We start from the raw sequence: 26,301 nt of genomic DNA on the forward strand, positions 1-26,301 counted from the left end.
TTCAAAGATGCCAAGGTATGTCATAAAAGAATCTAATACAAATGAGATTTCAGAAATTTCCTGGCAGTCCAGTGGTTAGGACTTCATGCTTCAACTGCCCAGGGCCCCGATTCCATCCCTGGTCAAGGAATTAAGATTCTCCAAGCCATGTGGTGCAGGCAAATAAATTTTTTAAAAAAGAGAGAATTTATAAATAACTTATTAACTGTGGTTCTATACAAAAACATTTTAGAGACAAGCATATACACATACATACTTATGATGGGATAAGTATGATTCAGGGATAAGTAAGATTCAGGCTATCTTCCTTATAAAGTCTTACGGTTTTGCAAAACAAAACAAAATTACTAAAGATAAGCATATGAAAAGATGTTCAACATCATATATCATTAGAGAACTTCAAATTTATAGTGAGATACCACTATACACTTACTAGAAAAGCTAAAATCAACAACACTGACAACATCAAATGCTGGGAGAGGATATGGGGCAACAGAAACTCTTAATTCATTGATGGTGGAAATGTAAATTGGTACAGACATTTTTAGAAGACATTTTCTTATAAAATTAAATATATTCTTAGCATATGATCCAGCAATTGTGCACTTTAGTATTTACCCAAGTGCAATGAAAACTATGCCCATACCAAAACCTGCACACAAATGTTTAAAATTTCATTCAAACTGATAAAAAACAGAAAGAAATGAAAATATCCTTTAATAGGTGAATATATGAACTCTGACACATCCATACAATGCAATATTACTCAGTGATAAAAAGAAATGAGCTATCACGTTATAAAAAAGACATGGAGAAACCTTAATTTTGTAATGCTAAATGAAAAAGAAGCCACTCTTAAAAGGCTATATACGACATGTGTGTGTGGCTCAGTCGTGTCCAACTCTTTGCCACCCCATGGACTGCAGCTTGCCAGGCTCCCCTGTCCACAGAATTCTCCAGGCAAGAATACTGGAACAGGTAGCCATTTCCTTCTCCAGGGGATCTTTCCAACCCAGGGATCAAACCCAGGTCTCCTGCACTGTAGGCAGACTCTTTACCATCCCAGCCACCAGGGAAGCCCACATACTACCTAACTCCAACTATGTGGGACTCTGGAAAAGGCAGAAGTATGAGAACAATAGAAGAGTAGCGGTTGCTAAGGTTTTGAAGGGAGGAAAAGTGGAAATGACACAGGCATTTTTTAGTGCAGTGAAACTATTCCGTATGATACTCTAATGGTGAGCACATACCACTGTACATATGTCAACCCATAGAATCTACACTATAAAGAGTGAACCCTAATGTAAACTGTGGGCTTTAGTTAATAATGTATCAATACTGGTTCATCAACTGCAACAAATGTACTACACTAATGCAAGATGTTAGCTAAAGGGGAAACTGTGTGCATGTGGGTAGGGGCATACAGGAACTATGTAGTTTTTGCTCAGTTTTTCTATAAACCTAAAATTGCTCCTAAAAGTAAAGTGTATTAAAAAAAAACAGAAAACAACAACAACATGAAGGGAAGAAATTTGATAATTTCAACAGGTCTATCTAAAGTGAATTTAAGAATATTTACATTAAAAAAATTTAGGTAAAACTCAAAACCGAAAAAAAAAAAAATAATGTGAAAACTCAGAACCCATGCCAGCAGTTCTTTATATGAACCCATGCCTGATCAACTAAGCATTATATTAATAAAATGGACGTGACAGCTTTTTCTTAGAAGATTCTGATCAGATAAAAAAGATAATGTAATAGGAAATTTACAAATGTTGATTCATGGTAGTGCAACACAATACCGCGCTATAGATTAAAGTAGGTCTACATGGAATATTCCTAATTCACATAGGAATGCATGGTTGGTGAACACAAGAGAGACATTTATCCACAGTATTAATATATTGTAAAAAAAAAATTAACCATTGTTTTTTAAAGACCACTGGCTCAAACTGCAGCACCTATAAATAACAGCATAAAAAATGGATTCCTTATGATGTTTCCCTAAATTCTAGTATTTTGTTTGACCTTTAACGCTATTTTTAAAACAGGAATGTGAAGCCTTTTACAGACAGGGCAAGGATTACTCAGCTCATAACAGATTTCTATTTACCCAGTGATATTACCTAAAGGGTCTCTGTAGGCATTTCAATGTGTTACTACTTGGAAATAAAAAGGCTCTTAAGACTAAGTGTTCCTTAAAAGGAAGTAAGTGCCTAGCAATTGTATTATCAGTCTTTTCAAGTCACACTGCAGAGCTTCACAGGTAGCTTTCTAACCTGGGATGGTTTTTGCCAACCATCCAACTGTCAACCACACAGAGCAGGCAAAGAATGAATAATATGATCTTTGACAGGAAGGGATGATTCAATCTTTCCTTCAACAAAAACTTGCTGAGAGCCACCTTTGTGTTAAGCAATATTCCATGGGCTGGGAATACAATCTATAACAGTATTAAAATATTTCTGCCCTTATGATGATTATATTCTTATGTATCTAACATAGTCACCATACCAATTTTACTAGCCCTAGCATTCTCCTGATCTTTATGTGAACCAAGGGTAACCTGGTGGTCAGACGGATTTTACAAAATTAATCTCTAAAAATTTCAAGATTACTGTAGTTATTAGTTCTTACCTGGTCTTGTGTTGATAACAAAGTGAACAGAGTTTCCAAGGCCGCTCTTCGAACTGATGATATAGTGTGATGCAAAAAAGGCCAGACCCGTGGAACTAAAACTGTGAGTGATTGCTGAATACTAATAAAGAAGGCACAGATTAATCTTATTCATTCTTAGTTGAAATTCTGTTGATACATCATCTAAATATCATTTCCTTATGGACCTAGCCACTTTTTTGATGAATAAATTCTAAAAAGACAATATAATTTTCCTATGAACACTTGCTTAACACCCTCATACAAAACTGTTATTTTAACACCAGAATAGACAGAACAAATGCAGTCATAAAGAGTAGCAGAAACACTGCCATGAGGTTTTTCTGTGGCACCAATACCATGAATCACCTCTATCCAATTGGAACTTTTCAGAATAACTGCACTTATTCCCAGTCTGTTCTTACTCAGGAAAATGGGACATGTATCTTAGTTGATAGTCAGCCTACACAAAAATCAGGATTGTTAATCCTTACTCCTTTCCTACTGTTAACTCCAATGGGTAACCAATAGGTGCACAGAATTTATATCCCCCTTTGGGGCCATCTCTATCATATATCAAAAGAAGCAAGAGATGGTATGGTAGTAGCTTTGGAATTTGTTATCCTAATCTAGCATTACTAAACTAGGAAAACTCAAATTATCTTCCTTCTCACAGATTAGATTTTAAATGTGAAAGCAAGCAAAGGCACGAGTTGGCTAACAACTTGGACCATAGGATTCCTGTCACATCCATGAGTCATTTATAAAAGTTACCTCAAATTAGCAAATTATTTATAAGTAGCATTTGAAATATACACCTCGGTAGAAAAAGACATGAGGAAAAAAGAATATGTCAGTGTAATTATCTGTTCTTTTGGTTCCTCTCAGGAGAGGTCCATCTTTTAATGCTATTTTCATTACTTGCAGATTTATATGAACATCACCTTTTACATTTATTTACACATCTAGTAAATTTACTTATAAAATTACAACTTAAACACATGCACAAACAGACATAAAACAGACTCAAATATGAAAAAGCATTATAGCAGGTCTTGTTAATAGAGTAACTCTTCATGCTCCAAATACATGCTGCATTTCTTCTTACATAAGCTGGAAAGAATCTGCCAAATATCACAACATATGAAGCACATTTTCTAAGGCAATTTTGAAAAAAAAAATAAAATAAAAAACTACATTATTCCACACTGAATTAACAGAATTTTCACTACATTCTTCGATTTTTTTTTTTTTAACATTATCTAGCTTTTCCTACACTGTCCACTTGATTATATACATACATTTTTAAGTCCAAAGCCTTTTTTTTTTTTTTTTAGGGCAAGTGCCAACAAACCAAAGCTCACAGTTCAAGTTCACTCTATGTGAGTTTTTAAATAAAGTTTTATTGGATTACAGGTATGTTCATTCCTTTATGTATTATCTACAACTGCTTTTGTGCTACACGGGCAGAGTTGAGTAGCTTTAACAGAGATCATATGGCCACAAAGGCAAAGCCTCACTATCTGGGCAGGAAAAGTTTGCCAACCCCTGATATGTAATAATAATAAAGAATTCTTGCATTTTGCCGCTTGAGAAAGGCTTTCACACAGATTAACTCATTTAACTCTTATACCAATGAAAGTGTCTGAAAATTAGGAAACACCATATATGCACTACCATTTCAATTTTTCTCTTCACTTTACAGGCACTTATTTTGCTATTCCAATTGTGGGTTGTCCCACTAGCCTAAATTTAACATTGAAGGATGACCACAGGTCAGTATTATTTGAAACATTCTCTCCATGTTTTTCACACATCAATGATTTTCATTGGAAACAAATTTACTTACAGAACCAGAAATCATTTATAATCATAATTACATAAACATTCATTGACTACACTCACTAGCCTAAGAAGAGTAATTAACTTTCTCATCTGTAATTTTTTTTCTATATCTCCAAGGATACTTATTTAGGAGCCAGTCTAAAAGGTAGGGAATACATTAGCTAAGCTTCATTTCAGATATCAAGACAAGAAAATAAATGACACTAAATTTTTGGTTTACGTCTTTGCTTTACCCATTCTCTGCTTTTGAACATTATATTACATTATTATGTATTCTCTTCCTGATAAGTGATTATTGAAATCAAGAGAATATTTCTTTGTAAACATTATGAAGAAAATGCTTACAGAGTAGCAAAATTTGGAAATGTAAAACTGATGTTCACTGATAATTCTATTAACCACTGTCACAAAGGCTACACAACTCTATAGCTTAGAACAAGAGGTGAAAATAAAATGGGTAATTGTTTATCTAAAGTTAACTATCATAGGATGAACAAGTTGAAAGATTATATAATGGAATTAACCCAAGAATATAGCCTCTCTTAAGTTTCTGCCCCGAAAGAGCTGGCGGCTAGAGAATGAAGAAGGAAAGTCCTCCTGAAAATAACTAGTTGTCTTTGGCATCCCCAACTTACAGTGCTGTTCTAAAAGACACTAGACTATCACATTTTTAATTATCTGGAACTGTATGTAAACACTTTCTACTTTATTGCATTGAACAGAAATAATTACCTGCATTGCTGAACCTGAGGATAAGTTAACAAGGATGACAGAAGAGTCATAATACTATTTGTTGATGCTGTTAGATCATCTAGTTCCAGAAGAGCATCCCATAATGTATTTATAATGAAAGGTACCTATAAGATCAGTTATCAAAAAAAAGTTATTAATTTTGCAAGAAATATTCACCAGCCATGCCAAACTATATTTCAGGAGTCACTACTGATTCAACAACATATACAACCCCAATGACCTTGGATAATCCCAGTTCTGAGTAAAGTTAAGGAGGAAACATTATTCGTCTTTAACAATTCTCTACCCCTCTTTTTAATGCCACTCAGCTCTACTTTGGCATTTACCTTTCTAGCGAGGTTCATAACAGATGGAGAATTCAAGAAATAAGATATCCCAACTGTATTTTCCATAAAAAAAAAAAAATCATAAACTTTGAAAACAACACAGCTAAAACATACATGTCAGGACCCTCTGAGCAATTTTAATATAGTTAAAACGTCCTTAATCATCATGAAAAGACAAATTTAGTTTCTGAGCTTTCGAAGTACTCTCAAATACACATGTTCTGGTTTTAACAATAGAGGGAAATCAGATGGACCTTAAAAGAGGCATTTCAAAAATGAAAACATAATAAAAAATCAAGTCAAAATCAAAATCAAAACAAGCAAAAATCTCATGTGCCTAAAAACCAGGAATGAAATGAACAAGGAATGGTTGCTTTCTTTTTAAGGAAGTTCTCAACATATTCTGTACATGAAAGGGAAAGATAAAAAGACACAATTCACTCTTCCCAAGAATATATATATCAAGATCTGATGCACCAGAGGGCTGTCGTAAGAAAAATGGAGAATGTAAAAAAAAAAAAACAACCAACCTCAATGTTTTTTCTAACACGCTATACAACAAATGTAAAAGGCTCTATAGGAAAAAAATGTGAAAACATTACTTTTTGTGTCTGCAGATCCACAAGGCTTTCTACCACAGGTACTAATGATGCTGCAGCAACAGCTCTGACATCATCATCAAGATCCTGGAGTCCTTCAATTATTCTAGTTAAAACTTTAGGCAATAAAGTATTAATTACATCCTGTAAAAGAGTACACCAAAACAGATTAATTTCTATAGTACAAGTGATGTGCTTAAAAATCTTTTATTAAATTAACATACAAAAGTATAAATTCCAATATTTATTTTAAAAGAATCATGTAAACAGAAATGAAAAACGGTGTCATTAGATGCCTATGTAATTAATCTCATTTGAAAAAGAACATAACAGTATAAATACTTCATTATTCAATGTGACTTGAAACATCAGAACATGTTTTCAAGGCAGGAGCATGAATTCCCAATGTGAATACACATACATATATACTCCTGTGCTAGAACCTGAACTTCTATCTCCTTCAATACCACTGACATCCAAAGGGAATATGAGAGAAAAGAAAAAAGAAAGCCATCTCTTCCTGCTTCTCATTACTCCAAACTACCCTCTTTTCAATTGCCCCAACACAGTGAGCCCCCAAAGGCTACTCCTGTGATCATACACTAGAAATCTCACCAAGAATTGGTCTTGCTATGAAACAGAAACAGGTTTCCAAGCATAATTCTCTTTTAATTCATACTTAAATTCTTATTATCATCACCTGTCTCTATGATACTACCTCAAGAAAGCAAATCTTAAAGGACTGGCTTATCTATAACACTAAGAATCTAGAGCCATTTCATTTAATTAATGAGAATGAACTAAGAGGGGAAAAAACTCTCCAATACATGCTTCAAAAACTGAAGTGTTTACCTGACGAACTGCCAAAGCATACTTTATTCCTAGCAGACCACCATGTCTAACTTCCCACTGTTCTTGTGTAAGTAATTTAAGCAGCACATCCACAGTCTTATGAACTCCTGTTTCATTCATGTGTTTTAACACCACACCTAATGTTTGAGCACAAGTTTCACGAACTGGAGCCACCACCTAAAAATGAGAAAGCAAGAAAATTCACATTTGCAAAAAAAAAAAAATATATATATATGTGTGTGTGTGTGTGTGTGTATATACATATTTGAAGAATCTGAAACCTCATTGGGTAAAGCCTCCCTTAGGAGATACTTACTTCATCAGAAACAAAGTCTCCAAATCTGTCTAAAGCAAACACACAAAGGAGTCTAATAACCAAGTCTTCCAACCACTCTTGATGCTGTTGAATCATCTGTTAAAATAATCACTTTTTAATAACGTATTAAAACGTATTAGGAAAACAAATAAATAAAACGTATTAGGTCCAAAAACTAAAACTAAACCGTTAACAGCAAACTAAAACAAAACACTGGGTCAGATTATTTTTTAGCTGTAGGAACAATAACCAAACTATGGAATAGTCCCAATTTCTATCTTCAATATTAACCACATCTTCTTTGATGATTATTTAGATATACTGTACTAAAATCTATAAAATTCATGAATTCTATTATTTTACTTCCACTCCCAGAGAAACTGAGAAACCACTTAAGGTTGCTGCAGTATCAGTTACACCTATTCAGTTCGGTTCAGTCGCTCAGTTGTGTCCGACTGTTTGCAACCACATAGACTGCAGCACGCCAGGCTTCCCTGTCCATCACCAACTCCCAGAGCTTGCTCAAACTCATGTCAATTGAGTCAAAGATGCCATCCAACCATCTCGTCTGTTGTCCCCTTCTCCTCCCGCCTTCAATCTTTCCCACCAGCATCAGAGTCTTTTCCAATGAGTCAGTTCTTTGCATCAGGTAGCCAAAGTATCTATTATCTAGCCTATCACTACTGACTCCATGTTACACCAGTCATATTGCTTATTGACCTTTAAACTATACGCTCATTCATCTTACTCTACATTCTAATCCATTATACCCTGCTCAAATATGAGTGCTTCTACATACTTTTCCACTCAATATTTCTGAACATATCTTTCCCCTGAACTCATTCTTTCTCTATCTATAATATAAATAAACCTCTTCCTAATTTTTTAACCTTTTTCCTTATGTTCATCCCTCCATATTTCTTACTATTTACCTCTCATTTCTACTTCATGGCACATGCTCTGCTACTTTCCTGCCTGAGAAAGAGGATATCTACTGAAATCTGATGATAATTTTGATTTACTACACTTACACTTACCTCTTCTAAAGTGCTATCTCCCATTTTACCACCACTTTTCCCATGAGCTTTAAGGATTTCCCTAAGTCCAGTGCCTGCACCATGTCGAACCTAAAAAGAACCAAGAAGCAAATATCGGAGGTTAAATGCTTAAGAAACAGTGTTTAACTTTTCTTCAATATGAAAAAGGGATACTAGATTTTTAAGAAATTGGAACAAACTGAGTGGGACTTCAAAAAACTGTGTTTTTCTTCTATTATCCAAGAAGAATTACATATATTTATCTCACAAGTTTGATTATATGGATGTTATTTTTTTTAAGGGCAAAAAATAGCTATTCTGAATTCTTTCTGAGATACTAATCTGCTTGGCTGTCACTCTTCTACTCTCTACTTGCATTCAGCATTATCCACAGCAAAGGAGAGAAAAGAAGTATCATATAATGTTCTTTATAATCCAGACACCAATATTTTAGAATTAAATACCTCAAAACTAAGTTCCAAAGCCACCAGTGTTAAACATCAAAGGAAGACAATTTAAATAAAACGTCTCACGACTAGTACTTTATTGTAGCCCTGAAGCCTTCTGCGTGCCATCTGGAAGGGAGGAAACGTGCCCCTGCCACTGCCCCCACTTATTAAAGACCCCAGGTGAGTTAAAACGTGAACAGCTTTGAACAGAAGTACATCTGGGAGCAGAAAGCTAAAGGTAAAGCTAAAACTAAAAGGTATTCCAAAACAGTGTTTTAAAATTACTCAGAGACCAACCAAAGAATCTTTTGAGATTACCAACCCTCAATTTCAACGAGAAGAACTACACTTTCATCTCTTCTACATACTGAGACCTGTTCAAGTTCTTCTTTGAAGAAATATTTCTGAGGCTAAGCTACAGCTTGAAAACTACTGGTCTTAATCAAAACTGTCCACTTCCAAAGGAAATTTTTTACTGTCTGAGAGAGATATGCAACTCTTTATGAAGTGCCCTGACAAGTGGTTCTGAGAGGGACATAGGGGAAAAATAAGGACTCTGACAAGACAGATTATGATTGATATGGTTCCTATCATTGGTGAAGAAAACAAGAGTTGAGAGAAATTGTAATGAAGAAATCCTACCTCCCAGGAGGGATTAAAAAGGTCATTGCAAAGTTCTTCACAAAAGCTTTCCAAAGGCCATTCATTTGTCTGAATAAGAAAAACCAAATTAATATTAATTTAAAAGATCTATTTTATGCTAATAATTTAAGTGTATTTATTTGTAGGACTAATAATAATAGGCTTTTAAATAATCAAAAAATTTTACTAACAAAAAGTACTTAGATTTTTAATAACCAAATTTCTCTCAATTAACAGATTATTATATTATATACCATGTACTAACACATTAGTATGAAAAAATTATAAATGATTTCAAAGGATGCTTTGGGGTATTTCAGTAGTACCTCTTCAATTAAGGGAGAACTGTCTGGAATATTATCAATCAGAACTTTCGAATCAACTGCAGACTGATTAATAACAACATTTGATATCTTTCGTCTCTTTTCTTCTGGTTCCCCATCAGTGCTATCATTGCTTTAAAAAAAAAAAAAAGTCACCATTTATTTAAAAGAAGTGAATACAGAACACTGTGAACCACAATGAATATAAGAAAGTAAAGACAGTGAGTTTACCCACAGAGCTCTTTCCTACAACAGGATTACGTAAATAAGCCTGGATTATTACCTACTATTTGGCTTAGCCCTCAGCCAAAGTAACAGATGATGTAATATGTGACAGTTCTCACCTTACAAAAGTAGCAGTCTTAACTTGTAGCCCTCAGGCCATCTCTCTGAATTCACTCTCTAACACTCTTACTTCTGTCTACTCATCCCGGCCATACGACCTCTCTGTTTCTTGAATATTACATGATTCAGGTATTTATACTTGTTCCCTTTATCTGGAATGCACTCCCCTTGGAAGATCTTCAATCCTCATTCAGAGCTTGTAATTATTATGAAAAAAAATCTGCATATATGAATCTTCCTGGGGAAGTTGTCCTAGTCTCTAGTAATAGTAAATACGCTCCCTGACAATTGAGCAAAACAATCCAAACACAGCTAAAGGCAATGTCATCAAAATGTTTTTGGAAATCAAGCAGACCAAGATTTAAGTTAACAAACATCACTGTTTTAAATAAGCAAAAAAATGGATCATTATTAGAGCAATGTAAATCAAAACTACAATGAGGTATTACCTCACACCAGTCAGAATGGCCATCATCAAAAAAGTCTACAAACAATAAATGTTGGAGATCATGTGGAGAAAAGGGAACCTCCTTGCACTGTTGGTAGGAATGTAAATTGATACACCCACTAAGGAGAACAGTATGGAGATTCCTTAAAAAATTAGGAATAAACTACCATATGGCACAGCAATCTCATTACTGGGCAAATACTCTGAGAAAATCACAGTTCAAAAATACACACGTACTCCAATGTTCACTGCAGTACTATTTACAAAAGCCAGGACATGGAAGGAACCTAGTTATCTATTGACAGATGAATATAAAGAAGTTGTTGCATATATATATATATATGCACACATACAATGGAATATTACTCAGCCATAAAAAGGGACAATTATGAGTCAGTTGTAGTAAGGTGGATGAACCTAGAGCCTATTATACAGAGTGAAGTAAGTCATAAAAACAAGTATCATATATTAATGCATATATACAGAATCTAGAAAAATCATACTGATAAACTTACCTGCAGAGAAGGAATGGAGATACAGATGTAGAGAACAGATTTATGAACACAGCGGGGGAAGGAGAGGGTGAAACAAACTGAGAAAGGAGCACTGACGTATTTACACTACCATATGTAAAACAGCGAGTGGGAAGCTGCTATATAACATGGGGAGCCTAGTCTGGCACTCTGGGACGACGTAGAGGGGTGGGATGGGGGTGAGGTGGGAGGTGGGCTCAAGAGAGAGGGGACACACACACACACAGTTATGACTGATTCACACTGTTGTATGGCAAAAGACAACACAATTTTGTAAAGCAATTATCCTCCAATTTAAACAAATTTAATTAAATGGTATAACAATAAATAAATATATAAATGAGCAAAAAAAGGATTACTACCTCTTCTCATTCGTTTCTACTGCATCCCTGGATCTCTGTTTTGCAAATAATTTGGCCATTCTTTTAGCTTTGTTCTTTTGTCTATTGCTCATTCCTGTTCGAAACTCTGAGTCAATCAGTTCAGCGGCCTGGAGAGTCTAAAAGAATAAAAGAATGTGCAGTTTGAACTTCTGAAGTTAAAATATATACCCACAGCCTTAGCCTCAGAAGAGGACTAAAGTCTGTAAGTTTCACTATATACAAACTGACTGCATTCTTCTTTGACAGATTTATGCTATTCTGCTGTATCAGTCAGTTCAGTCGCTCAGTCGTGCCCAACTCTTTGCAACCCCATGAATCACCAGGCCTTCCTGTCCATCACCAACTCCCGGAGTTTACTCAAATTCATGTCCATCAAGTTGGGGATGCCATTCAGCCATCTCATCCTCTGTCGTCCCCTTCTCCTCCTGCCCCCAATCCCTCCCAGCATCAGGGTCTTTTCCAGTGAGTCAACTCTTCACATGAGGTGGCCAAAGTACTGGAGTTTCAGCTTCAGCATCAGTCCTTCCAATGAACACCCAGAACTGATCTCCTTTAGGATGGACTGGTTAGATCTCCTTGCAGTCCAAGGGACTCTCAAGAGTCTTCTCCAACACCACAGTTCAAAAGCATCAATTTTTCAGCACTCAGCTTTCTTCACAGTCCAACTCTCACATCCATACCTGACCACTGGAAAAACCATAGCCTTGACCAGACGGACCTTTGTTGGCAAAGTAATATCTGTGCTTTTTAATATGCTGTCTAGGTTGGTCATAACTCTCCTTCCAAGGAGTAAGCGTCTTTTAATTTCATGGCTGCAATCACCATCTGCAGTGATTTTGGAGCCCTAAAAAATAAAGTCTGTCAATGTTTCCCCATCTATTTCCCATGAAGTGATGGGACCAGAGGCCATGATATTAGTTTTCTGAATGTTGAGCTTTAAGCCAACTTTTTCACTCTCCTCCTTCACTTTCATCAAGAGGCTTTTTCGTTCCTCTTCACTTTCTGCCATAAGGGTGGTGTCATCTGTTGTATAGCTGTACCATAATTTCACTCTCTTCTTCCTTCTTCCCTATTCTTCCAGTTGCCAGGAAAAGCTCATGTGTTTCTTAACTTTATGTCATAGATGTGGCAAAAATGTATAATCCTGACTCCAGTGAGGACTTTGAAGAGGTGAAACTTTAAAAAAACCATAATATAATCTAAAAGTTGTAAGCATGTTAGTCGCTCAAGTCACTCAGTCATGCCCAACTCTTTGCGACCCCATGGACTGCAGCCCACCAGGCTCCTCTATCTGTGAGATTTTCCAGGCAAGGATACTGGAGTGGTTTGCCATTTCCTTCTCCAAGGGATCTTCCTGACCCAGGATCGAACCCAGGTCTCTTGCACTGCAGGCAGATTCTTTACCAACTGAGCTACCAGGGAAGCCGTAATGTAAGCATAAAGAATGTCAATTTTTAAAAAAATTATAATCATCTTCTACTGAAAAAAATGGAAATAACTATAGCCATAAGTAACTAGCTTCCCAGATGGCTCAGCAGGTAGGATTCTGCAGCAATGCAGGAGACACAGGAGACCCAGGTTCAATCCCTGGGTTGGGAAGATCCCCTGGAGCAGGAAATGGCAACCCACTCCACTATCCTTGCCTGGAAAATTACATGGACAGAGGAATCTGGCAGGCTACAGTCCAAGGAGTTGCAAAGAGTCGGACACAACTAAGAATGAAGACCTGATAAGTAACTGGTCTTTCCCTCTTAAGCACTCACTGCATACCACTTTTGCTCCTTCTTCCATTCATAGGAGACATTATTAAGCCTGTGAATAAAAATGCTTTAATACAAGCCTAAAAATCCTTCTGCCCTTAACTAATATAAGATTCAACTGAAATGTACACTACCACAACCAGTCAGAATCACTGGTGCTGGTGCCCTGCTATAGACCTGGTCCAGGGACCACTAGCATATATACGAGACAATGGAGCAGTGATGAAAACTACAACAATAAACCTCAGCAACTCTTCCCAAAGGTCCCTGACATCTAAAGCCAACCAAATTTGGATCCTGCCAAATTTGCTGCTGCCATCTCCTATTCAATTATTTTGTCTATAGCCTATTTTCTGTAATATACCTACCTATTAATTTCCCTACACAGTATCCAATTACCACCCTGTGATCACGTTTGTTTTCATTTATTTTATTCTATTGTTTTTTATTTATATCTTATGCTTCCATTCATACTCCATCTTTCTGTTCCTTCATGTTTGTTATTATATTTTCTGCCTCTTTATACTCTTCCCTCCAGAATCTGCTCTTTTCCCCTCCTTGTCTACAAAAGTCCCATCATCATCACACACTCCTCAATGCTAAAAAACTTACTTACAAATTCTAATGATTTAGAGGACAACTAAAATAACGGCAAATAAAACCATTCTCCACTTAAGCAAAAGGGAAGGCCAAGGGAATGAGAAGACATGGGTCTCATGTAAAGCAGGCCAAGAAGTAAGAGCACTAAATCCCCTGAAAGGTAATATTTCACATGTATGTACATTCTTCTGAGAAGAGAGAGCCACAGCTTTTACTGGAGCTTAGGAAGACTTTAATGTATAAAAAAAGAAGCACACAGGCATCCATTGGGGATTGGTAAAACAGAAACAGGAAAAATACAGAGCAAAATTATGGTACAGCCACAAACAGAAAGAAGCTATAAAAAAACCAATTTGATCAGTCTGTATATACAGACTGGTGTGGATGCATGCTTAGTCATGTCTGACTCTTTGTGACCCCGTGGACTGCAGCCTGCCAGGCTCCTCTGTCTGTGGAATTTTCTAGGTAAGAATTCTAGAGTGGGTTGCCATTTCCTACTCCAGGGGATCTTCCTGATGCAGGCATCAAACCCATGTCTCCTGTGTCTCCTGCATTGGCAGATGGATTCTTTACCACTGGGTCACCTTGAAAGCCCGCACAAACAGGCAGACATGGATTAAAAAGGACTTGTGCATACGCAGAAAATTTCAGGAAAAAAAAGACAAATAATTTTAAAAGGGTTGCTGTGAGACACAGGGAAATGTGTGTCCGTCATTTATCAGAAAGTAACTTACTTCATATCGTATGTCCTTTTGCACTGTTTGAAAGTTTTCATCATGTTTGCTTTTTCTCAAAAGAATCAGCTCTAAAGATTTCTAGTATTAGCATATCTAACTATGATAGCCCTTACTATCTCCTACTCTCTGAAATATTTTCTTCATTGAAGAATAAAGGAAAGAGCAACTGGTGCAACTATGATTTCTCAACACCAATTTCTCCTGAAAGGTCCACCACAGCTTTTATCTAATAGTCTAGCACCTATGAGGCAGGCAGACGCTACCTTCTACCTCTTCAGAACCTGTTACTAGAAATTCAACTCATGGAGATAGTAAATTATGGTGATACTAAGCAACAGTGAGCAGAAATAAGGAACACATTTTTTAAAAATTGCAATTGCATAGCAAAATAAAAGCAGATCCTCCATATTAGTTGCAGTCAGACAACCAAAGGTTTTACCTACAGGTTGTTTGTTTACAAGGGCTGCTGAAGTTGGGGTATAATCCAAATCTTCATCATTAAAGAGCTCTTCAGTGCTCATTCCAATGGCTTCTCCCATATTAAGGCCAAGTTTTTTCTGTAATAGCTTTCGTTGGCGTGCTATCCTCTCCTTAGGATCCACTTCACCTTTAAACAAAAAAGAAATATATTTTCTTCAAATCAGTTAAGAAGCTTTCTAATACATGAAGATCAAACTCGATAAATTTAAAAAAATTTTTCTGTTAGAACACCTCTCTTGATAATAAACCACACCACTCACAATTGCTGAACATGTCATAAACTTTATTACCTAATAGAGCAAGTATTTTACTGAATCTTGGCAAACAGCATTCTAGCTAACGAAAACACTCTAGGAATAATATCACTCACTGATGTTACCCCACTGCCCTACTGTCAATTATCAAGTATATATAAAATGAGATCTATTCCTATGAAGATAAACTAATCTTATTATTTTATAGCTACCCTTTGTACATTCTCTGAAATATCTAACCAGGCTTTAAAAAAAAAAATCTAGACTCTATTTGACAGAAAAGATCTCAACAAATACATGCTTATTCCAAGTGTGGCCTTTATAGTATTCTGAAATGACATACTCCTCTATTTATTTAGTTACCTATTTGATAGCCCAAATAAAAGACAAAGGCATAAAAGTAGATTTTGAATGTTCCAAGTAAAATCCCTCAATATTTCAGTATCATTTTAAAAATAAAAATTTGGGCTTAAAATATTTAAGCTGCAAGATATGGTTCTATCATGATTATCTTCCAATAACAGCTGACTAAGTTCTTTTGGACTACCCCTTCAAAGATAACAAATTCTAGCTATAAAAAAAAAAAAAGTCAACAGCCACCTGAAGGCACTGGAAAGAGAACAAAAGTAGGCATATACTTGGAGGAGTTATCAGTGTCTGGAAGAAAGCATGGCATTAAGTGACTTTCCCATTTTTGAACCCTTTTAGCCTGAAGGCAGACCCAGTCTATGGTATGTTGGGCAGTCATATCCTACATTTAAAAGTTGTGCAAAAACCCAGTATGTCTGGCTTAAAGAACTAGAGGAGAGAGAGTCAGGAACAGCATAACCATTGGAAAATAGAGAAAACCCAGAAAGGAGAGAACCAGACAGAAAGCCAAATCTCTGGATGATCTCTGAAATACGCATGGACAGCACAGACTTCAAATAGTCCAAATAAAGCTAAAAATTGAATTGAGATTTGAATTGTTGCCCACCACAAATGAGACTGAGTTTGCAATTTGAGTTTCATCAAATTAAATACCTATTAAAACAAGCAAGCAAAAACAACTAAACTAAACCAAACAAACCAAAACACTCTCTGGAAAAATAAACAGAATCCAGCCTGCAGTATAAACATTTACAATGTGAGAAATACAATCCAAGTTACTGACATACAAAGAATCAAGAAAAGTAACCCATTCCAAAAGAAAGCCAGTTAATGGAGATCAATTCTTAGATAACCCAGATGTTGGAATTGGAAGACAAAATTTTTAAGCAACTAATATAACAATATTCAATGTAAAGTAATATTACACAAACTATTTTTAAAAACAGAATCATACACTTGAAAAGGGTGACTTATATGTGCAAAATGTGCCAGTTTTTTTTAGGTAAGTCTGGAACTAAACAATACTTGAAAATTTTAAATCAACAAATGTGCTTAACAGCTTAATTGAGATAACAAGACAAAGTATAATGAATTCAAAGGTAAAGCTATATAAAGTCCCTCATCTAAAGAACAGGGAAGGGGAGGAAGATTTGAAGAAACAAATGACTTAAATATAAAAATAACAAAATAATTCTACTAACAACATCAAAAGCAAAACTTAAGAATTTATATTTTGAAAACTAAAAATATTGGTTTAAGAAATTAAAGATCTCAATAAATGGAAGAACATTCACTGTTCATGGATCAGAATACCTAATAGTAAGACAGTAACACTTCTCAAATTGATATACAGATTCAAAACAATTTCTATCAAAATATCAGCTGGTGTTTTACAAACACTGACAAACTGATCTTAAAATTCGTACAGAAATACAAGAGACCAAGAATGTCCAAAATAATCCTGAAAAAGAAAAACAAAGTTGGAGGTTCATACATCTTGATTTTAAAAATTACCTCTAGAAAGCAACAGTGTTCAAGACAATGAAATACTGACACAGACATCAATCAAATAGAATTGAGAGTTCAGAAATAAGACTACATGTTTGCAGACAAGGGTGCAAAAACAATCCAATGGGAAAAAAAAGAATCTTTTCAACAAATGGTGTTGAGACAACAGGACAGCCACATGTAAAAGATATTGGGGACTTCCTTGGTGGAACGGTGTTTAAGAACCCACCTGCCAATGAAGGGGATACCAATGGAATCGATCCCTGGCCCAGAAAGATTCCACATGCCACAGGGCAACTAAAGCTCACAAGCCACTAGCAGCCCGCGTGATACAATTACTAAAGTCCATGCACTTAGAGCCTGTGCTCTGACACAAGTGAAGCCGCCACAGTGAGGAGCCTGTGCACCACAACACAGACGGGCCCCACTCACATCTAGAGAAAACCTCTGCCCGACAATGAAGACCCAGTGCAACCAAAGAAATAATAATTAATTAACCAAATAAAAAAGCCTCAAAAAGAAAAAAAAAGAATTGTTAGGCTCTTAACCCCACAACGTACAAAAATAAGCTCAAAATAGATCAAATACCTAACAGTAAGAGTTAAACTATAAAACTCTTAGGGAAAACAAAAGGGTAAATGACCTCAGATTTGGCAAAAACTTCTAACATATGATATCAAAAAGCTTGAGAAACAAAAGGAAAAAGATAAACAGGATTTCATCAAAATTAAAAGCTTTATGCTTCGAAGGTTAGGAAAGTGAAAAGATAATGCATAGAATGGGAGGAAATATCTGTCAATCATTTATTAGATAAGAGGTTTACATACAGAATATATAAAGAACTCTTATACCTCATTAATAAAAGAATAGATATCCCACTTAAAAATGGGTGAACAACATGAATAGACAACTTTCCAAAGAAGATATAGAAATGGTCAATAAACACATGAAAATATGTTCAACATCATTAGTCATCAGAAAAATTAAAATCAAAACTACAATGAGGTATCACTTTATAGTCACTAGTATAGATATAGTCAAAATCAGTGAATAATAAGCAAACACTGGCAAGGATGTGGAGAAATTGGAACATTTGTATCCTGCTAGAGGAATGTGAAATGGTGAAGCCAGTCTGGAGAACAGTCTGGCAGTTTCTCAAATGGTAAAACAGTTACCACAAGCCCCAGCAAGTCCATTCTTAGGTATCTACATCAGTTCAGTTCAGTCACTCAGTCATGTCCGACTCTTTACAACCCCATAGACTGCAGCACGCCAGGCTTCCCTGTCCATCATCACCTCCCAGAGCTTGTTCAAACTCATGTCCATTGAGTTGGTGATGCCATCCAACCATCTCATCCTCTGTCGTCCCTTTCTCCTCCTGCCTTCAATCTTTCCCAGCAACAGTCTTTTCTAATGAATCAATTCTTCGCATCAGGTGGCCTAAGTATTGGAGCTTCAGCTTCAACATCAGTCCTTCCAATGAACATTCAGGACTGATTTCCTTTAGGATGGACTGGTTGGATCTTCTTGCAGTCCAAGGGGCTCTCAAGAATCTTCTCCAACACCACAGTTCAAAAGCATCAATTCTTCAGTGCTCAGCTTTCTTCACAGTCCAACTCTCACATCCGTACATGACCACTGGAAAAACCACAGCCTTGACCAGACGGACCTTTGTGGACAAAGTAATGTCTCTGCTTTTTAATATGCTGTCTAAACCCACTCTAGTATTCTTGCCTGGAGAATCCCGCGGACAGAGGAGCCTGGTAGGCTACAGTCCATGGGGTCGCAAAGAGTCGAACATGACAGAGCAACTTCAATTTCACTTCCTAGGTGGGTCATAACTTCCCTTCCAAGGAGTAACCATCTTTTAATTTCATGGTTACAGTCACCATCTGCAGTGATTTTGGAGCCCAAGAAAATAAAGTCTTTCACTGTTTGCATTGTTTCCCCATCTGTTTGCCATGAAGTGATGGGACTGGATGCCATGATCTTAGTTTTTTTGAACACTGAGTTTTAAGCCAGCTTTTTCACTCTCCTCCTTCACTTTCCTCAAGAGGCTCTTTAGTTCCTCTTCGCTTTCTGCCATAAAGGTGGTGTCATCTGCATAGCTGAGGTTATTGGTATTTCTCCCAGCAATCTTGATTCCAGCTTGTGCTTCATCCAGCCCAGCATTTCACATGATGTACTCTGCATACAAGTTAAATAAGCACGGTGACGATATATAGCACTGACATACTCCTTTCCCAACTTTACAACAATCCACTGTTCCATGTATGGTTCTAACTGTTGTTTCTTGACCTACATACAGATTTCTCAGGAGGCAGGTAAGACGGTCTGGTATTCCCATCTCTTTAAGAATTTTCCACAGTTTGTTGTGATCTGCACAGTCAAAGGACCATGATATCTACTACTGTGGTAAGTATCCCTTAGAAGAAATGGAGTAGCCCTCATAGTCAACAAAAGGTATCTACATAGAAGAAATGAAAACATACATGTACAAAAATCTGTACATGAACATTTATTGCAGCAGTACATAAAAGCCAAAAAGGTAGGAACAACCCAAATGTCCTCAAACAATGAATGAATACACAAAATGTTACATTCATACAATGGAATGTTATTCAGCCAGAAAATGAAATAATTTCGTATCTATTAGTATGGCTGCTACCAAAAACCAAAATAACAACAGCTGATAAAGTTATGTGGAGAAACTGAAAACCTCATAGATTGTTGGTGAGAATGCAAAATGGAGTAGGCACTATGGAGAACAGTATGGCAGTTCTAAAAAAAAAAAAAAAGGATCAAAAATAGAATCACCTATGATCCTGTATTGTCACTTCTGGGCATAGACCCAAAAGAACTGGAAGCAGGAATTTGAATAGATATTTGCATGTCTGTGTTCACAGCAGCATTATTCACAGTAACCAAAAGGCAGAAGCAACCCAAGTGTCTAATGACAGATGAATCGATAAACAAAACATGGTATAAACATACACCAGAATTATTATTCAGCCTTATTAAAAAGGAAGGAAATTCTGACACATACAATACCAGATGAACATGAAAGGAGATTATGTTAAGTGAAAAAAGTCAGTCACAAAAGGATAAATACCATAGATTTCACTCAGATGAAGTACCTCGAGTAGTCAAATTCAAAGACAGAAAGTAAAACAGTGATTGCCGGTGTGGGGCCAGGGGGTTGAGGGGAGAAAGGGATGGGAATTATTGTTTAACCGGTATAAAGTTTCATTCTGCAAGATGAAAAGAGTTCTGGAGATTGGCTGCACAACAATATGAATGTACTTAATACTACTGAGCTATACACTTAAAAATGATGAAGATGGTAAATTGTATGTTAACTATATTTGATCAAAATTAAAAAACGGATATACCCTATAAGAGTAATAAATACTATTTAGGAAAAAAAATCTAAACAGTACTAACATGTATACTACAATATAGATAAATGTTGGAAAAATTCTGCTAAGTAAAAAGAAGTCAGTCACAAAAGACTACATACAATTCCATTTATATGAAATGCCCATAAAAGGCAAATCTATAGATAAAGGAAGTAAATTAATGGTTCCTTAGGGCTGGGAAGAAAAAGGAGGGGAATAGGGGAATAGGAGTGTGATAAAGATATGGATATGGAGTTTCTTCCCGAGGTAGGGACAATGTTCTAAAATTACACAAAACTGTAAATATACTAAAACTCACTGAATTGTACGCTTTTAAAATGGGTGATTTATGTGGTATGTGAATTATACCTCTCCAAAGCTATAGTAAAAAACAAAAAAAACAAAAAAACAAAAATTAAGGCTGCTCTCCCCAGAGGGAAAAACACTAGGCATCCAACATGAAAACTTCTGGATCATAAATTCAGTACACTCACAAAGCTCCAAATCAGTCCTCTCATTTCAGGGAAAGTTCTATTGGGGAAAATAACCAACACAACTGCAAAGGAAATAAACTGGCACCTATGCCAATCATGTACGTGTCATTTATAAATATGTAGAGATCAACACAGGTGAACAGACATTTAAAGAAAACCTAATTAGAGGGTTTTAATGAGCACTCTTCAGCATGCTATGACTTATCAGCATTAAAAACTGAGTTCTAGGGGGAAAAAAACTGAATTCTAAAAAAATTGGGGTTCCCAATCCTGCTTACGTATCAGTCATCTGTGGAGTTTTTTCTTTTAATATACAATTTCTCAGAACTCTCCACAGATGTAGTAAATCAGAATCTTTAAGACATGAGCCAAGTACACTTTCTTTTTTAGTGACAAAAGTCACACTGACTTTTTTCCCTAGATGAGGGTCAATAATCTCTCATGATGTTTATGGGAACATTACTAAGACTAGTAAACTAATTAGTAAACTTAGAGATAATTTTTTTCAAATTGTAAAGTTTCTGAAGACTTCTACTTCCCTTATTTAAAAAAACTATGTTTTTCTGGAACTTAAGCAAATTCTCCTCTTTATTCTCTCCATAAATAACTACACTAGATTTTTCAATAGAAAGCATATTAGGAAAGAGGAAATGAGTATCCTTTTTTTTTTTAAGATGAACAAACTGAAGATCATTTCATTAACCTAGCTAGATAGATATGCTTTGACTAATGATTAATTAGCAACAAAACACTGTTCTGTTTTGGTTTAAGTCAAAAAAGCAATTTATTTACTTACAGAAATCCATTAAAAACATCAAGGTTTTTTCCACTCAAGGCATCAATCTTGAATGGCCAAAACATTTATTTTATATCCAGATGGATTCTGTAAGTTTAAAGATAATGGGAAAATTACCTATCTAAGACTTATTTTTCATTTTTGCTTTGGTTATTAGCATCAGTAGATCCAATTATTTAAATATTTAAAACATATGATAAAAAGAACTGTCATAGTCTCTTAAATTTCAAGAATTCTGAAAACATTACCACAATTTGTGCTAATCCTGGATTTTAAAATCTACTCAACTAAAGCTCCTGGGTACCACTTTGCAATTTCTATACTAAAATACTAAAATATTAATATATATGCTGACATACTAATATCTATTAATGATGCATATATATATGTGGATATATATATATATATATATAGCACACATATTCAATTAGGGGATGAAAAATATTCCTATTTGTTTTAGACAAGTGCTCCTGGTCACCTTCCCTATGCCCCACATCTTAAACTGCAAACTTCCGTGAATCACATTTCGTGGCATCTGTTAGATTTTGTATGACTGATAACATAGCACACCAAGTAACAAACTGATTTGAACACACATTTCAGACTTTTTTTCTACAGGACTACTACATACCTGATTTTTCATCTTGTACTTCAAATTCTGCACCAGCAGATCCCAAAAGTGATGCCCCATGTTGTAACAATCTACATATATCAAATCTGTCAAAATTCAATCGATCTGTAGTAGATGAGTCTTCCATAGCACTTTCTGAAGTAGTTTCTAGATGAGGTTTAAAAACATTCAATTTGATTATACAGCCAAAGTGCAGAATGAAAGAAAATAGCATTACTTCAGGTGGGTGGGTAGTATTTTAAGAAAAGTAAAATGTAGAGGAAGTAGAAAAGCTATTGTGGATTTATTTATGATCAGTTCTTATTTATGAAAAAACTATTTAGCAGACGGCTCCCTTTCTACAACTATCAGAATGTTAGTGGGTATGTTACTTTTTGACTATATAAACACAATATTACATGAAGAAATATATACCCATGTTGAAATATATATATTAAAAATCATGTTATCTGTTAAACAGCTGAAAGATACCAAGGTAATTTATCACAGTGATAAACTGAAAGATAAACATATTAATATAAATTTTCATAAATAACACTAATGAGCATCATCACTCCCTATACCTAGGAATATCTAGGACATAAAAACTACTCAATCAATAGAACTCATTTCTCTTAATATAAGCAAATTATAATCTGGCAAACTGTTAAAATTAAATATCTATCTGGGGCCTAAAACTATTTATGAAATGTTCTATATTCCGCCCAAAAAGGTTATGCCACTGTAAAATTTTATATATACTATAAATTGTTCACTGACAACAGTTTGTTTAGCTGGCCATTTGCGTATAATTCTCTACAAACTAAAGTATAATTGCTAAACTGAAAGGGAACTGCTATGAATTTCTTAATGTTTTCTAATGATGACAATATATTTAATACTATACATGTGATACTAATGATACTATATATTTTAATGCTAGTGTAACTAATTTAAAGCTTTTTGGGGGGATGGAATTCTCTGGCAGTCCAGCGGTTAAGACTCCATGTAGTCAATGCAATGGGCTTGGGTTCAATTCCTGGTGGGGGAACTAAGATTTCATTAACAAGGTTGTGCTGAAGGGGAAAAAAAAAGTTTTTTTTGAAAAGAATTTAAGTCCTAGTATCTCTATATACCAAAATAAGCAGGGGTAATAAGTTGGAAAGGAAATGGCTCTTTTCTAAAACAATTTGTAACTTCTTCTGGTTATGTATTTCTTTCGATGAGAGAAGACAAACTAACATAATTTCTCAAAATAATAGGTGCAGCAAATTAAAGTAAAAATTATAGATAAGACAGGATAAAACTCATATTACTAAAAGTGACTTGAAAATGAAATGCAGTTACACCATATTAAATTCTCACTTAATTAAAATGTGTAACTTTATAAATTTGTAAAAGCATACATTCATTTCAAGTGTCATATATAACAGGCAGTCAGAAAACAAGTAATTTCCACTAAAAGACATCTAAAAGGCATAAAAGGACTAAAAGACTGACCTCTCCAAATGTCCACACATAATTGTGCTTATTTAAATTTAGTAAACAACTACCCTATTCTCACAGCAACAGGAAAAATTTGACTGTTTTAAGCATAAAATATTTATACTTAATTGATTTTATTTTTTAGGGCATAAATCCTCGAGGGAAGTAATAATCTCTGCAAATCAACCATATTGTAGAATTAATAATTTAAAATATATATGAGAAGAGATTGTCTAGTACAATTTTTAAAACATGGTGAAAAAACACCTTGTTCAATTTTATTTCCCGACAAGACTGCACCTAAAAGTATGAAAATTAAGCCTTTAAAAGTGGAATTACTAAAACATAAAATGTATAGTTTTTACTACAAACTACTTTTTCCTCTTAAAAGCACCTTGTTTGGTTCTTGGCACGGGATTCCATTCAGGTACATTTTTCACTATAGCTTCAACAGCTTGTCCTGCTGCAATCCGAGTATCCCAATTTGTACTCCTTAAATATATCAACACCTTAAAAAATTGTAAAATAAAAGTTACACACCAAAAAATATTGTTTGTTCAAATAGTCAAAAGAGAAGAACACAAATATACTTATTAATTTCTAATTTAGCAGCTCTCAAGTTTATACAAAACACTTTGCAATTATTAAAATCATTGATAAGACTTTCTATCAGTCACAAGAAATATCACTACACTTTAAAAAAAGGAAATGGGGAGGGGACTTCCCTTGTGATCCAGTGGTTAAGAATCCGCCTTCCAATGTAGGGGGATACAGGTTCAATCCCTGGTTGGGGAACAAAGATCCCACATGCCATGTGGCAACTAAACCCTCAAGCCGAAACTGCTAAGTCCCTGTGCCACAACTAGAGAGAAGAAAGATCCCAAATGCCACAAGCAAGAGCAGACATAGCCAAAAATAAATACAGTTATTAACTTTTCAAAAAAGGAAACAGGAAACGTAATAAAAGAATGCTTAAGTGCATTTAAAAAATAAGTTTTTAACATACTAGAAAAGCAAAGTGCATATTAGTCACTAAGTCCCATTACTCAATGCAAGAGTTATAAAACCATTAGAAAAGTAAGTACAGCAAGAGAGCAAGATATAAGACCAATACGGTGTACAAAAATCAACTGTATTTTTTTACACTTTCAACAATCTGAAAATGAAATTAAGAAAATGATCTCATTTATAATAGTATCAAAAAGTATAAAATACTTAAGAATAAATTTAAGCAAAAAAGTGCAAGACTTGTATACTGAAGACTATAAAAAAAAAATTCAAAATACTATTGAAAGAAATTAAAGAAGACCCAAATAAACGACACCTCATGTTCAGGGATTAGAAGACTTAGTATTATTAGCATAGTAATACCCTCTAAACTGGGCTTCCCTGGTGGTTCAGAGGTTAAAGCATCTGCCTGCAATGTGGGAGACCTGGGTTTGATACCTAGGTAGGGAAGATCCCCTGGAGAAGGAAATGGCAACCCACTCCAGTATTCTTGCCTGGAGAATCCCATGGACAGAGGAGCCTAGTGGGCTATACTCTACCGGGTCGCAAAGAGTCGGACACGACTGAGCGACTTCACTTTCACTCTCTAAACTGAATGTGGATTCAACAAAATTTCTATCAAAATCCCAGCTTTATTATTTTTTTTTGCAGAAATAGACAAGTTGATCTTAAAATTTATATGTAAATTTAAGATGCACAGAATCACCAAAACAATCTTGAAAAAGAATAATAAAGTTGGCAGATTCACATTTTTTGATTTCAAAGCTTACTACAAAGCAACAATAATCAAGACAGTGTGGCAACGGCAGGACAGATACACAGATCAATGGAAAATAATTTAGTTAAAAAATAATACTATGTGTCTATGGTCAACCAATGTTCAACAACAGTGTCAAGACAATTCAATGGGGAAAAAAGGATCTTTTCAACAAATAGTGCTACAGCAACAAAATAATGACTTAAAACCCCTACTTCATGGTTTCTCTGGTGGCTCAATGGTAAAGAATCTGCCTGCCAACGCATGAGACAGGTTTGACCCCTGATCCAGGAAGATCCCACATGCCTCAGAGCAACCAAGCCTGCATGCCGCAACTGTTGAGTCTGTGCCCGAGAGCCAGGGAGCACAAACACTGACCCGAGCGCCTAGGGTCCGCACTCCACAAGGGAAGCCACCGCAATGGGAAGCCTGTGCACCGCAATAGAGAGTAACCCCCAATCACTGCAACCAGAAAAAAGCCCGTGCAGCAATGAAGACCCCAGCACAGCCAAAAATAAAATTATTTAAAAAAAAAATA

The 26,301-nt window shown here is 35.4% G+C and overlaps 1 protein-coding gene across 1 annotated transcript in view; it reads right to left on the minus strand.

Annotated features, from left to right (window-relative positions):
- The window catches only part of BTAF1 (B-TFIID TATA-box binding protein associated factor 1), an 85,179-nt gene that overhangs the window by 41,998 nt on the left and 16,880 nt on the right, over nt 1-26,301 (minus strand). The window contains exons 3-14 of the mRNA XM_043476013.1: nt 24,393-24,507; nt 22,535-22,681; nt 15,047-15,210; nt 11,486-11,622; nt 9,801-9,930; nt 9,475-9,543; nt 8,384-8,473; nt 7,347-7,442; nt 7,031-7,207; nt 6,182-6,322; nt 5,233-5,357; nt 2,638-2,758 (exon numbers count right to left, since the gene is read on the minus strand). Coding sequence (XP_043331948.1) covers nt 2,638-2,758; nt 5,233-5,357; nt 6,182-6,322; nt 7,031-7,207; nt 7,347-7,442; nt 8,384-8,473; nt 9,475-9,543; nt 9,801-9,930; nt 11,486-11,622; nt 15,047-15,210; nt 22,535-22,681; nt 24,393-24,507 — 1,512 coding nt within the window. The remainder of the gene's footprint in view (nt 1-2,637; nt 2,759-5,232; nt 5,358-6,181; nt 6,323-7,030; nt 7,208-7,346; nt 7,443-8,383; nt 8,474-9,474; nt 9,544-9,800; nt 9,931-11,485; nt 11,623-15,046; nt 15,211-22,534; nt 22,682-24,392; nt 24,508-26,301) is intronic.

The sequence above is a fragment of the Cervus canadensis genome, chromosome 8, assembly GCF_019320065.1.
Source record: "Cervus canadensis isolate Bull #8, Minnesota chromosome 8, ASM1932006v1, whole genome shotgun sequence".
Lineage (NCBI taxonomy): Eukaryota > Metazoa > Chordata > Mammalia > Artiodactyla > Cervidae > Cervus > Cervus canadensis.